Below are 14,746 nucleotides of genomic sequence, written 5' to 3'. Positions count from 1 at the left end.
TGCATGTGGCACGTGCACTTGCATGTGGCACGTGCACTTGCATGTGGCACGTGCACTTGCATGTGGCACGTGCACTTGCATGTGGCACGTGCACTTGCATGTGGCACGTGCACTTGCATGTGGCACGTGCACTTGCATGTGGCACGTGCACTTGCATGTGGCACGTGCACTTGCATGTGGCACGTGCACTTGCATGTGGCACGTGCACTTGCATGTGGCACGTGCACTTGCATGTGGCAATGTTGTCCTCTGTGCCACTACCCAGCACGCGGATCACTGCTTTGCGAGGGAAGGGGGAAGTAGTGGTGTGGGCGTGCATACCTTGCGTGCTTTCTAAAATAAATTATGCTTTGCAACACGTAAGGGTTGTCACGTAGACAGAAGGTGGCCAATTCGTCACTAGTACAGCACACCGGTGTGTGGAGAGCCAAGCCACAACATTTACAATCTGAGTACGACGTTTCGCCAGTAATTACAACTAGCTTCATCAGGCGACAGTCAGATTTGTGGAGAAGTCCACCTGTTTCGTTCCTTCTATATGCGACCTTGCGCAAAATGGTTTGGGGAGATTACTGAGGCAACGTACATGATGCATGTGCATCATGCGAGCCCTATGAGCTTGTCCTTCCTGTCGATTGTGTGTATTAAAATAGCCGTACCAACGGTAATCCCTATTGAGGTATGGTGCCCTTTATAGGCATGCATTTAAACAATGTGTTATTTGGTGATTCGCTTCCACGCAGCACTAAGGCGGTATCTATCCAAACGGTAAAACATATTTTTATTTCTTTTAATGTCGATAGATTATCTAATTCGTCTTGTCCAGTAGTAGCTAGTTTGGCACAAAACTTCAACATTATCAAAATTAATTGAGTGTCCTTGTTGGCACGCGTGTTCTGCTACTGCTGACAGTTGTATTTGGGAGTGTTTCATGTTTATCTGATGTTTTTTTTTTGTCTCGTGCTGATCATTCGTCCTGTTTGCCCAACATAACATTTTCCACACATGCAGTTAATCCGGTACACACCTTTTGTTGATAAACTATGTTTTATTTTACTAGGTGTAAGGCCCACTGAGCTAAATAGCAATTTTTTTTCAGAAGCGACCAGGCGATCGCAATTGATAGCTCAACAATCGTGGCTTATCACGTGGGAATGTTTCGCAGCCAAATACTTCGCTAAACGTCTGCGGCTCCACCAGGGGTGGGCACGCTGCTGCGGAGCCATCACGCGGCTCATCAATGACTCTCTCGTGACGTTCTGCGGGACCGTCTCGTATGCACGCGCAATGCGCCTCTTGGCAAATGTAGTTTTTGAGCGAATTCGAAAGAAAATTTCTCTTCTTGTTATTTTAGTTGCCGACCCCCACTCCCCCCCCCCAACATCCTTCCACCATCGCGACACGCACGCACCGCGGTCCGACGATACGCGCCAGGCCCACCGGGCGGAGACCGGCTGGCTTGGCGGGAGAAACAAAGAGCGAAATCAGCGTCCAAAACCGGTTCCCAATCGCGGATCCTACAGCCAGTCTGTGCAGCTGGCTCCACGGCTCCACACACGCCGCCTACCCTCTCCAGCGCTGGGGTCTCCGTGTCGAGCTGCCGCTGTGGCGCTGTGTACAAGCAGCGTCGCTTGTCCACTGGGTGGCCGCGTTCTGGCTCTCGTAGAGCTACAACCGCGCGGAATCGGCGTTCGTGCACACGCTGAATGGGTGCACGTCTCTGCGTGCACTTTAACGTGACGAGCAGAATTCCCCACCGCGTCGAACATCAGTGCGGGTCGATGTATCGCATTACGCAGAGTGGAGCGGTGGCGCAGTGGTTAGCGCACCGCAAATTTGACCCGGCTCCGGCTAACATCGGCACCCCGAGTTAAATATGCACCACCCCTTTATAAGCAGCACATAGAGACCAGCGTGGTGAAGTATGGCCAAACAAAGCACATCGTTCGGTTTCTCATCCACGAAGCTTCAAAGGTGAATGGCAGAGAGTTGCTTGTGGTTCATAAATAGTGGCTGCGTAGTACAGTCCATGTTTTGCATGACCCCCACTGTCACCTTTTTTGTTGCGGGGGGGTTGGTGGTTACCCCCCCCCCCCCGTCTTTACCCCCTCCCCTTCACCCGAGCTGTGATTGGTCGATGTGGCGCGCGCCGCTTCCTCACGCACAGAGTGCGGTTGAGCCCGGGATTTGTGGTGAGTGGACTGAGCGATCGAGTGACTCGGCTTGGTGAGTTACTAACTCAGCTACTTGGTGAGTGATTGAGTGAGTGACGTGGTGAGTGATTGAGTGAGTGACGTGGTGAGTGATTGAGTGAGTGACGTGGTGAGTGATTGAGTGAGTGACGTAGTGAGTGATTGAGTGAGTGACGTGGTGAGTGATTGAGTGGCGTGGTGAGTGATTGAGTGAGTGACGTGGTGAGTGATTGAGTGAGTGACGTGGTGAGTGATTGAGTGAGTGACTGGGTGAGTGATTGAGTGAGTGACTGGGTGAGTGATTGAGTGAGTGACGTGGTGAGTGATTGAGTGAGTGACTGGGTGAGTGATTGAGTGTCTGACCTGGCAAGTTACTGAGTGAGTGAATTGGTGAGTGACTTTGTGGGTTACCGAGTGAGTGACTTAGTGAGTTACTGAGTAAGTGACGTGGTGAGTGATTGAGTGAGTGACGTGGTGAGTGATTGAGTGAGTGACTTTGTGGGTTACTGAGTGAGTGACGTGGTGAGTTAATGAGCGAGTGACGTGGTGAGTTAATGAGTGACGTCGCTATGGCACCTGGGGTGCTCTCTGACGCCACGTGAAGTGTCGGAGGTTCTCTGGCAGGAGGTCTCAGCACAAACATCACAAAGTTCCCCACGTGATCTTTAACAGACTGTTGGGGCAAGTGCTGTTAGCGAGCACCTATGAAGGCTTGTACGGCACACGAGGAGGTGGGTGGCCAGCACCACGCCCGGCCGCCTTTGTCTCCCCGGTGGCGATGTTTTACACACCCCACCGGGTACTCATTTGAGGTCGAGTCGACCTAGGGGTGCTGCAGCACCAGTTCAGACAAATTAACTGGAATTGGCCATGAGTTGGACGGGTTCGTAGCGCAGTGCTGCCATCGCTGCACGACCGTTCCCTGACAGTCCATACCCGAACAAAGACACAGGTGACGCACACACACGCACATACACCCACACACGCGCGCACACACACACGTGTATTGATAGCGCTGTGCGCGGATGTGCCGCAGGAGGCTGCGTCAGACGGGGCGGCAGTGGCGACAGACGCAAGAAGATGACATCCTGAGTTCCACTTACGGGGTCCCCGATTCAAAAGCCCGAGGGACCGGAATATGGAGATGAGCTGAGAGCAGAGGATCGGGGAGACCTCGAATCGGGCCATCGCGAGGGAGCACGGCAGATCGGGAGATTCAAAGAGCGGGAGGACACCTTGAGACCTCGAGACCGGGAGGTTGGAACACCAGGAGGACCTCGTATCGGGGGATCGAGAGGTGGGGAGGCCGACAGGGTGTGAGATCCAGAAGATCGGCAGACCCTACTGGAGGAAGGAATCCAGGAGGAGTTGGGGAGATTCGAAGACCGCGAGTCAGGAAGCGCGGTGAGTGGTCGCGGTTCCGCGTCTCGCACACGACGCAGCTGTTGTGCACGCAGAGCCCGTTCGTCACTCCACTGCTGGATGACCCCCCCTACCCCCTCCCCATGCCGTGCGGGTCGTGGGGCTCGATGTGACCACGCTTCACCACGCCGCTTGTTGTGTCGGCGTGCGTTTCGTGAAGCCGGTGAGTGGTAACGACGTGTGAGTGTCGGAGCGCCGTGCAGCAGTTGTTTCTGGTGCAGCTCTCTCTGCTGGCGATGTGTGCACAGTTCATGTTTAGTTTACATTCGAACCACTAAAGGTTTACACATGCGAGCGATCTTCGCGTGCGAGTGCTCCAATTTCTCACAAAACGCCTGGCGAGCGTGGAAGGAAAGGGCAGACGCCGTCTGGAGTAGCTCCATACACCTCTAGTTCTGTGCAAGGTCCCTTCCGGCAGCAGAGGCTTGAGCGAGCAACTGCAGAGCTGCGCCTTTACCGAGACCCTTGTAACGCCGGGCAAGCAGCACTCGGTCGAGCACAATCCACGTGGATGTGGAGTCCGTGTTGCCACCCTGGAGTGTGCGCTAGTTGGTGTGACATCGATGATTAACATCGACTCTCTCGGACCGCTGTCGTGTTCCCCAATGGATTGCCAGCCGCGGCTCACACCAGTGGCGAGTGATGTCAGACCCCCCCACCCCCCCACCTGCCTACTTCAGCACCCCGCATTGACCAGCGGGGTGAAGTATGGCGGGAGGCGTTCATCCGTCGGTGGATTGAGAACACGGCTGGAATGTAGCTTGTGACGCGTGGCGGACTGGCTATCGTTACCCGCTGTGGCCGGTGGGGCGAGACTAACCACGGAGTGGCAGCCAAAGGATGAGAAACGCGCCCGAGGAGATGTCCCTGATTGACGGGACCGTGAGAGGCGTCGACGGCCTGGCGGGAGGCGGGGGGATGGGAGGTTTTCATCCAGCAGTGGGTCGATCACGGCTGTTGATGGTGAAGGGGGGGAGGGACAGTACCGACTACGAGGGGTAGGGGTCACGCACGCCAAGCGCGGCCCTTGAACGGAGGCGATGAATGTCATCGGCCGACAGTGAAGGTGAGTGAGTGGGTGAGGGTGGCGTCTCCCGTGTCTGTGTGCCGCTCGCCTCGCTGTGTTCCGGTAACTCCAAGCCGTCGAGATAAGCGAGGAATGCAGCAGAGCCGGCCGGGTGCCCGACGCGGCCGGGTTGCAATCCCCTCCTGGCTCTCAGGATCGGAGTGGGGAGGACTGGATGGGAACACCAGGTGGGCGGGTGCGGGTGCGCGAGATGAGCGTGCAGGTGATATCACTCCAGCAATGGATTACTGATTTCATTTGTACGGAGCCTTGATCGTTTCCCACGCTCTCAATCATGGAATTCGTGGACCAAGATCGTGATGCAGAAGCAGCAGAATCATCCTAGATGCACACTCAACGCAATCGTCAGTCTAAATACAGATTCTGCGTCCTTTAAAAAACTAAATAAAATAATTTAAAAATAGGCGACGTTTCAGCCAACGGCCCTTCCTCATAGCACATAATTATTGTATGTGCTATGAGGAAGTGTCGCTGTCCGAAGCGTCGCCTATTGTGCTTTTAGGCCGCATTGTGTTTTATGATTGTTTTGAGTTGTTGACTGCGCTTGTGCAGCCAAGTAGCAAGCAGCAGCGTAGTAGCGGCAGCAGCAGCAGCTACAGCAGCAGCCGCAGCAGCAGCTACAGCAGCAGCAGCTACAGCAGCAGCAGCGGCGGCAGCAGTAGCAGCAGCGCAGCAGCGGCAGCAGTAACAGCAGCAGCAGCCGCCAGATGATTTGTTGAACCCTCCGGATGAAGCCCGTCTTGAGGCTCCGCCAGGTGACAAAGCTGCCACTCAAAGCGCCGTCACACAAACTCCACATACAATTATAAATATGATGTAATTAATAATAATAATATAATTAATAGTTTTGTTGTTGTTGTGCTGCCTTACCCAAGTTTGCATTTGGTGTTGAAAAAAATTGGCAGCCATTTGTACGTAGCAACTTTATTTTCATTTATTTTTTGACACTTATATCGTTCGTGTTGTATTGTTGTTGTTGTAACTCGCTGAACCGCCCCCGACTGTGAAAAAGAGCTTCATAGCTCATCGGATTCCTCCTCCTCCTGCTGCAGTCTAAATACAGATTCTGATTCTGACATCAATAACGACGACGACGACTCTGAAGCCAGATTGGTGGTGTCGGTGACGGTGGGCTGCATGGACTCGATCGGCCGACACCCAAACCACGTGATTTCTTTTGTCGGATCCACATTCTAAGGCAGTGTGCATCCCTCTAGGCTTTACGCATATCTATAGCAGTATGCATACCCACAGCAGAGTGCATCACTCTGGGCAGTGTATACCTCGAGGCAGTAGAGCAAAGCCTTCCAGTACACGTCACGGTGTTCGTGTGGTTGCGGTTCCTTTTAATGCAACGCTCCTGCGCCCCACGAAGCCGCTCATGGTCCACCCCTGAATAGCATCCGCTGCACAAACCACCACGGCGGTAGATGCGGATACCTGATGGTGGCACAAATGGAAACTTTGGCCATACACAGCAGACCGCGGCACCACGTGTAACGACGCAATCATTCCAGCTCTGAGTATAGACGAGCAGAGCGGGCGGAAAGTGCCGGTGCGTATGGTGTGGGCCTGAGGCCACTTGTTGAAGGGATCTGGGAGGCAGTTCGGTGATAGAGAAAATATAAAAGTGTAGACATTGGTCTCTCAAACTGCTGTAGTCCAGAGGCGTGCACGTTGTGTTTCTCATGTGCGCGTAAACATGTTCATAAAGGCGACACAGCCTTGGAATGTCAATCAGACCGTGATAGATACAAAAACTCACCACCACCTGCACCCTGAACACTTCCTCACGCCCTCCATTCACCCCCGACTCTATGGCAGGAGGGTTCTGCCACAATGGGACGTCTGGTCTTGGATTACTCCAATCATCGAGTTTGTGAGAAAACACGCCCACGCACACGAGGGGATAACAACCCAAAGGTCCTCCGTGTGGACGGGTTCGGGAACCTACTTGCTGTACTGCCACCCCTTGCCCACCAAGCCTACGCGTGCCACGGACCGAGTAGATCATTCAGTCTCCCTTCCCAGGGAGCCGGCCCCTTCGGGGAGGGGTGGCGGCAGGCGACGAAGCCACGCCAGGCGGCAGGCCTCTGGCTTTTGGTGCACGTGCTCGCGAACAGCACTTTCCCCGACGCTCCGTTGAGTCTATACGGTGCATCGTTGTCTTTGTGTTGTGTTAAGTGATCTGTGTGCTTGATTGCATGCGCGTGCGTGTGTTCATGTGTGGAGCGGTAGTGTAGCGGGTAGCGCGCTGCGCTACGATCCCAAGGGTCCCAGATTCCCGCTCACGGTCACCAACACAAGTGACGATTATCTGAAACCGGTCTTGGACCTCCCCTAGGTCGACTCAGCCTCAAATAAGTACCTGGGGCGGTGTGTAAACATCCCAAATCGGGAGACAAAGGCGGACAGGCGTGGTGCTGGCCAGCCACCCCGCGTGTGCCGTCCCGGCCTGTATAGGTGCGCCTCTTGACTTAAAGCTCTCGTGACTGCAGGAATTCATATTCTTTGGGTCTTTCGGTAAAGTCACGCACATAGGTAAAAAAAACAACAAACAAACTTCGACGTTTCGATCGCCACACAAAGCGTCCATGATGACAAACGCTTGTGCTGCGATCGAAACGTCGTAGTCTTTTTGTTATTTTCGTTGAACCTATGTACGTGACTTTACCGAAAGACCCAAAGAATAGGTGCTACTCTCTCAGCACTTGCCCCTAATGTCTGTTAAAGCTATATGGGGGATTTTTTAAACTATGTTCGGCTACTTGACACTTCACGTGGCCTCAAAGCGCACCTAGCCTGGCACAAGCGCCGAGGGAACGTCTCCACTACTTTGTAGCGAATGGCTGTTGTTGTGGGTATGTAAGCTCATTTATAAACGGACAACTCTCATAGCCAAGGCTAGTAATAACGAGGGCGCGTGTGTTCGTGCGTGGGTCAATGTGGATTACATTCTTGGCATTGTGTTGGCTATTGCGTAACGCCACAGCTGAGCACACGCGTGCGTGCGTGTGCACTGCGCTACGAACCCGACCACCGAGTTCGATTCACCGCTCACGTCCAACACCAGTGGTGGTTATCTGAACCGGTCCTGGTGCCTCTCCTAGGTCGACTCAGCCTTGAATTTACGTTGGCCACGACGCAAATTGTGATGTGCGCCGTGCCACCCATCGTAGGTTCTCGCCACCGACGATACTCGCTCCAATCGCCTTTGTAAGCTACACGGGGGGGGGGGGGGGGGGGTTGTCTTCGCTCCGCATGCAGGTGCTGTTTGGGTAACCCGAACCCGCAAACACTGCAGAGTCATCGAGTGGGTGGATTGGTGGGGGGAGAACAACAACGGGCCGAAATATTTACGTCGGTTTAGCGACCCCCCCCCCAACATAGCAAAAATCTGAAATGCCCGTGCCATCAATCACGGGAACTCTAAACCCGAAACGTGAAACCGCCTATGAACCAACTCGCGTGGAATGCAGCCGACGATCTGAGCCTCTGTGGTAAATCCATGGCTGCGTGAGCGCCTCTCCACACACCACGTGGGGCGTTGGTGCTCGTTGACCATACTTCGGCGCCTTGAAGGCGGGGTGCGTGGTATAGACGCGGGAGCATCGAAGTGCAGTACAACATTTGGGTGTTGTACTGTCCACCTTCTGACCACCGGCTACCTCGGTCCCATGTCCATCGATGCGAACCTGGCGTGAATGGTGAATGGTGGTCACCCATCCGTGGCACTATACAGGTCCAAACCTGCTGAGCTTCGAGACCTGGCGATATCGGAAACGTTATTTATTTTGTTAAAGTCGCCTCTGTTCACAGCCCGCCTGATACGTCTCATTCACGCTTCGTTCACGCACTGCAGGTCACAACAACTCACCCACCCACCGACTCACTCACCAATCCACTCGCTCACCCACCTACCACACTGCAGGTCACATCACACTCACCCAGTCAACCACTCGCACCCACCTACTCACTCGCTCACCCACTCACAGCACTCCAGGCCACAACAACACACCCACCCAACCACCCACCCACCTACTCACTCACCAATCCACTCGCTCACCCACTCACCACACTGCAGGTCACATCACACTCACCCAGTCAACCACTCGCACCCACCTACTCACTCGCACCCACCTCGTCACTCACTCACCCACTCACCACACTGCAGGCCACAACACACACCCACCCAACCACCCAGCCACCTACTCACTCACCAATCCACTCGCTCACCCACTAACAGCACTGCAGGCCACAACACACACCCACCCAACCACCACCCATCTACTCACTCACCCATACACTCGCTCACCCACTCACCACACTGCAGGCCACAACACCCACCCACCTACTCACTCACCCATTCACTCGCTCACCCACTCACCACACCCCAGGTCACACCACTTCTTGTTCTGCGTGTTCGCCCCCACTTTAGAGTTTCGATGCGTCGCGTGATTTCCCCAGTTCTCATCATCACCTCGCTAAATCTAAGTAACCTACGAACTCTCATTTATTGCAATGTTAACGGTGCTGTTGTTACCGGCCACTCGGTGTTGTCGGGCTTTGCTCAGCAAATCGTGATTTAATAATAACGAATGTGTATATATATATTCCGCTTCTTTTTAGATTTGAAGTATTCGTGACTGCAAGGATCCATACGCTTTGGTTCTTTCGGTAAAGTCAGCTATATAATAAACCCTTGTTAGAGCCATCTCTTCGGCATACCTCGGCAGCTGTCTTCGCTGTGGTTGTCCCACCTGGTGACAGGCGCTCGTGTTGCGCCCGAAACGTCGTGATTTAATTGAGTTGTTTTTTAATATTTTATTTATTTATTTATTTCACTTACGTGACTTACCGAAATATCTAAAGAGTATTCCGCTTATGTTCTCCGTCACCAACAGAGTAACTTCTGGGTTCAGCAACCGGGAGGCGAGGAGGTCAAGGAGGTCCTTGGAGTCGAGATCTGTGAACCCCACGAGCCTCGCCCGGGGATCGATGGAGCGACTCGCCCGGATCACCCCGGCCCTGCTGCTGCTGCTGAGCCTTCATAGCGGGGTTGGTGCTCATTTGACTGCCGCAATGTGCGGGGAGTCGCTGCACTGATCACAGTGGTTAGCACAGGAACGGGGCACTACGACTGGCAGCATCACACAACGTGTAACAGAGTGGTGCAGGTGTATTTTGACCCCCATTTAATTAGGAGATGAGGCGTTAAATATAATAAGCAACATAATTGCGTTTAGTTTGTGAAACAATTAACGACAATATCCGAAAACACGCTGCTGCTGCTGCTGCTGATGATGATAACCATGCTGTTGATGCTGCTAATGATGATAACCATGCTGCTGCTGCTGATACCGTGGGGCATGGCCGCGAGGTAGCGTTCGTTTGAGCCCTTGCCAGGCAAGGAAGACGTACAAAGTGGTTGCTAAACGCGTGCATTAGGAAACGCACACGCAGGTGAATGACATCGCCACTCGCACTGTTGAGAACGGTGGGCACGGGCACGACTCAGCATGCCCAGCGGGGGAGTGACCACGGCCGATGGTCGAGGTTCATAACGGAGCGGCGGCCAAGGGACGGAACGCGCACGAATGGGGAGATGGAGCCATGAGATGAGCCGCTCGCGTGCGGAGCGGCGGGTACCGAACGGGAGATTTACATCCAGCGGGGGAGTGACCACGGCCGATGAGATGTTGAACGACGGCATTCCCGCGAGCCATGTAGGCATGTGTGCCGTGTGTGGGCGACGGTGATTTTTTCTATTTACGACAACCCCGTTCCGCCTCCCCGGGCCAGTCCGACAAAAGAGACAGGGGGCGTTAAGAATGCGAGCGAGTTCGTGCCGGCCGTGAAACCCGTCGAGCCAGTCGGAGAGGCCTGGCACGACGGGCGAAACACGCACGGCATGGGGGGGGGGGCAGTGTCGCGAACCCCAGCCACCCCGACTGCCGCTCACGGCCGACATCCGGTGGGGAATGTTCGAACCGGTCCCGTGCCTCCCCTCGGTCGACTCAGACTTCGATGAATACACTGTGCAGTGTGTAGGCATCAGCACTGGGGAGACAAAGGCGGCCGTGCGTGTGGTTGGACACCCCTTCTCTCGTGTGCCGTGCCGGCCTTCATAGGTGCTACTCGCTAACAGCACTTGCCCCCAGAGCCGGTGAAAGGCTATACGGGGATCTTTATCTTTGTATTGTATTGCGCATGTCATGTTCTTGAGTACCCGCAGACTGGCGATAAATCAGTAATTTAATGGACATCACACAGCGTCAATCATATACATCATAGATCACACTCAGCGTGATGAAACAAATCACTGCGCTGCCAGGGGTGCACACATTGCAACACATCTCAATGATGTGCTGCTTTGAAGAAAGGCTGCTGCCCAAAATGTCGCCGATTATACTGCTCCTTTCAAGGCCACGGTGCGATTGACGGATGTGTTGAGTTATTTGTTGTTTGTGCACAATGATGATATAAATGTTGTCGACGATGATGACATGATCGTGATGATAACATGATTATGATTATGTATATGCATGTGTGTAGAACTTCTTTCGCACCGTACGTAGCCAACCCTCCTAATGGGAGGTGCGGGGATTGATGACATGATCATGACGATGCAGCACCACCACCTCCTCATCATCATTATCCACAAGCCTCTACCATAACCATTGTAATCATCACCAATACCCGAATAGCCACCATCGCCGTAACACCCAGCGCCACTGCCAACAGTCGTGCGGAATGAAGTCACGTGCCGTGGGGAATGAAGTCACGTGTCGTGGGGAATGAGGTCACGTGCCGTACAGAACGAGGTCACGTGCCGTACAGAACGAGGTCACGTGCCGTGGGGAATGAGGTCACGTGCCGTGGGGAATGAAGTCACGTGCCGTACAGAACGAGGTCACGTGCCGTGGGGAACGAGGTCACGTGTCGTGGGGAACGAGGTCACGTGTCGTGGGGAACGAGGTCACGTGTCGTGGGGAACGAGGTCACGTGTCGTGCGTAACGAGGTCACGTGCCGTGCGTAACGAGTCCTGCTGACACGTCCTCCTCTCGTCTCTTCCCGGCGCCCCCCGCAGGGTGCAGGGAGCGTGGAGGGTGCACGCGCAGCGCGGGTCGCACGAGGTAACGCCTCCAAAACGCGTCTCCTGTTTTTCTCTCCTCACAAACTCAAAGCTAAAACGACAACACGAAAGCAAAAACACAAAGGGACTGCAATGGCGGTCAGATAAAAACACAAATCCGCACATTCGTCATGAACAGCACCTGGTAACAACAACTTGGGGGGGGGGGGGGGGTTAGCGCTACGCTGCGCTACGAACCCGGCGACCCGAGTTCGTTTGCCGCTCACGGCCACCAACATCAGTGACGATTATTTAGACCGGTCGTGGGCCTCCCCTAGGTCAACTCTGCCTCAAATACCGAGAGCGGTGTGTAAACTTTGATAATGGGGAGACAAAGGCGGTCGGGCGTCGTGCTGGCCACCCAACCCCTCGTGTGGCGGCCTTCGTAGGTGCTACTCGCCAACAGCACTTGCCCCAACAGTTTGTTAAGGCTACGCGGGGGACCTTTGTCTTTGGTTCGTGCTCTATGGTGACTGTGGTCTCTGTCGGCAGCGGCCCCGACGCAGTCGTTCCTGCTGGAGCTCGAGATCTCCACCACGGACGAGTTCTTTGACAAACAAGCCTTCATCAACCTTCTGCTCAACTTCCCTCCGTTATCCTTCAACGGCAGCTACGTCAACATCACCGATCCCGTGCTCATCAGCGGTGTGTGCACGCGCGGGTGTGCGTGTGCACGTGTGCGGGGTGTGTGCGTGGGGTGTGCGTGTGCACGTGTGTGGAGTGTGCATGTGCACGTGTGCGGGGTGTGTGCGTGGTGTGTGCGGGGTGTGTGCACGTGTGCGGGGTGTGTGTGTGCACGTATGCGGGGGGTGTGTGTGTGGTGTGTGTGCGTGGTGTGTGCGGGGTGTGTGTGTGCACGTGTGTGTGTGCGGTGTGTGTGCGTGGTGTGTGCGGGGTGTGTGCGTGGTGTGTGCGGGGTGTGTGTGTGTGCACGTGTGCGTGGCGTGGTGTGTGTGTGTGCGGGGTGTGTGTATGCACGTGTGTGTGTGTGTGCACGTGGTGTGTGCGCGTTTTAGCGATCAGGTTACGCCCAGACGTCCCTTGACGCCCGGGCCAGATTGCTACGTGGGGCCTCCTCCTTCATCCACCCCCAGGCGCGGTGTGGGGCCCCTGCGTGACGCGTGGGGGTGATGGCCCCTCCAGCCCCTGCCTCTGGGTGGCCCTGTGCGCGACGATGATGATGATGATGGCACTACTCATGATGATGATGATACTACTAATGATGATGATGACGGCACTACTCATGATGATGATGACGACACTACTCATGATGATGATGACGGCACTACTCATGATATTGATGCCGCTGCTACGGCTTCGTATGATGCTTCACGCGTCACCCGCCATGACCGTCTCCCGCGTCATCATCACCATCATCATCATCTTTTATAATCCGATCGTAATCGTCATCATGACTACCATCGCCACCCACCACCTTCACCCGAGCCACAGCGATCGTCATCATGATGATCGTCATCACCATCATCACGATCAGTGTCACCCAACACCACCACCACTCTGTCCACCGTAACCGTCATCACCATCACTACCACCGCAGTCATGATCATCATCACCACCTCTATCTCACCCCCCCCCTTCTGGCCCCCTTCTCAGAGTGCGTCCCCCAAGGCAACGAGACGCAGTGTCGGTGCGGAGAGGGGCTGCTGTGGAACACCTCCACCTGCCAGGCGCTGGGGACCTGCCCCTCGGACCCCTGGGGACCCCCGCAGGGGTGCAGCTGCGTCCGGGGAGCACCCGCGGACCCCTTCCAGTGCAGCGCGCCGCCCACTACAACCACGTCGACAACCACCCCCATCGCCACGACCGCCATGCCAACCACCACAGCACCCACAACGTCAACAACGACGCCCAACGTCACAACCACCCCCAATGTCACAACCACCCCCAACGTCACGACCACCCCCATCGTCACAACCACCCCCAACGTCACGACGACGCCCAACGTCACGACCACCATGCCAACCACCACAGCACCCACAACGCCAACCACAACAACGCCAACAACAACGCCAACAACAACACCAACAACAACAACGCCAACAACAACGCCAACAACAACGCCAACAACAACAACGCCAACAACAACACCAACAACAATAACGCCGACAACAACGCCAACAACAACAACGCCAACAACAACAACGCCAACAACAACAACGCCAACAACAACGCCAACAACAACAACGCCAACAACAACAACGCCAACAACAACACCAACAACAACAACGCCAACAACAACGGTGACCACCACGACGGCAAGGACCACAGTGAAGCCGATCACCCCTCTTCTCCCTCGACCCACGAGTGAGTCCATGGGGGGGGGGACCCCGGGGGGGGACCCCGGGGGGGGGACCGTTCCGCGGAGCCCTCAAAATACGGGGGGGAGTGGGGGTGGGGGGCGCCGTTGAGCGAGCACCGGGGGGGGGGGGGGCGGGGGAGCCGCCACGACCCTCAGGGTCGCGGGGGGGGGGTCCCGGGAACCACGCGCGCCGCTCCGGCTGACGTCGGAGTCACGACTGGAACTGCCCCCCTCCACACACATCGCCCCCCCCCCCTCCAAATAGCCCCCCACGAGAGGCAAAGCAGATTATGTTGTCGATAGAGGGCGAGCAAACAAAAACCGCAGGCCACGGCGTCACGGGCTCTGATCGAACTTGACACGATGCGTTCCACGTGTGTTTGACACGATGCGTTCCACGTGTGTTTGACACGTAGCAGTAGTCGGGCTTTCGCCACCAATATTATCCATAATAAATGACTTTGGGGTTAGATCGCGTAAGTATAAATGTGTCGTTAAACCCAAACCTTGCTAATGGTCTGTGTCGGGTGGTGGCGGGTTTAACGGCACATTTAACTTTACGCGATTTAACCCAAAAAAAACATTTTAT

General features: G+C 55.1%; 1 protein-coding gene across 1 annotated transcript in view; it reads left to right on the top strand.

The window, feature by feature from the left end:
• The first annotated feature begins 2,175 nt into the window (after window positions 1-2,175).
• LOC144935764 (adhesion G protein-coupled receptor F5-like) overlaps window positions 2,176-14,746 on the top strand; it is a 62,804-nt gene continuing 50,233 nt past the window's right edge. The window contains exons 1-7 of the mRNA XM_078862507.1: window positions 2,176-2,226; window positions 3,229-3,596; window positions 9,606-9,759; window positions 11,793-11,838; window positions 12,330-12,482; window positions 13,452-13,638; window positions 13,768-14,162. Coding sequence (XP_078718633.1) covers window positions 9,700-9,759; window positions 11,793-11,838; window positions 12,330-12,482; window positions 13,452-13,638; window positions 13,768-14,162 — 841 coding nt within the window. The 5' untranslated portion in view covers window positions 2,176-2,226; window positions 3,229-3,596; window positions 9,606-9,699. The remainder of the gene's footprint in view (window positions 2,227-3,228; window positions 3,597-9,605; window positions 9,760-11,792; window positions 11,839-12,329; window positions 12,483-13,451; window positions 13,639-13,767; window positions 14,163-14,746) is intronic.

Source organism: Lampetra fluviatilis, chromosome 14 (assembly GCF_964198595.1).
Source record: "Lampetra fluviatilis chromosome 14, kcLamFluv1.1, whole genome shotgun sequence".
NCBI lineage: Eukaryota > Metazoa > Chordata > Hyperoartia > Petromyzontiformes > Petromyzontidae > Lampetra > Lampetra fluviatilis.
The sequence above is the reverse complement of the archived record's forward strand: the minus strand, read 5'-3'. Positions and strand labels throughout refer to the sequence as shown.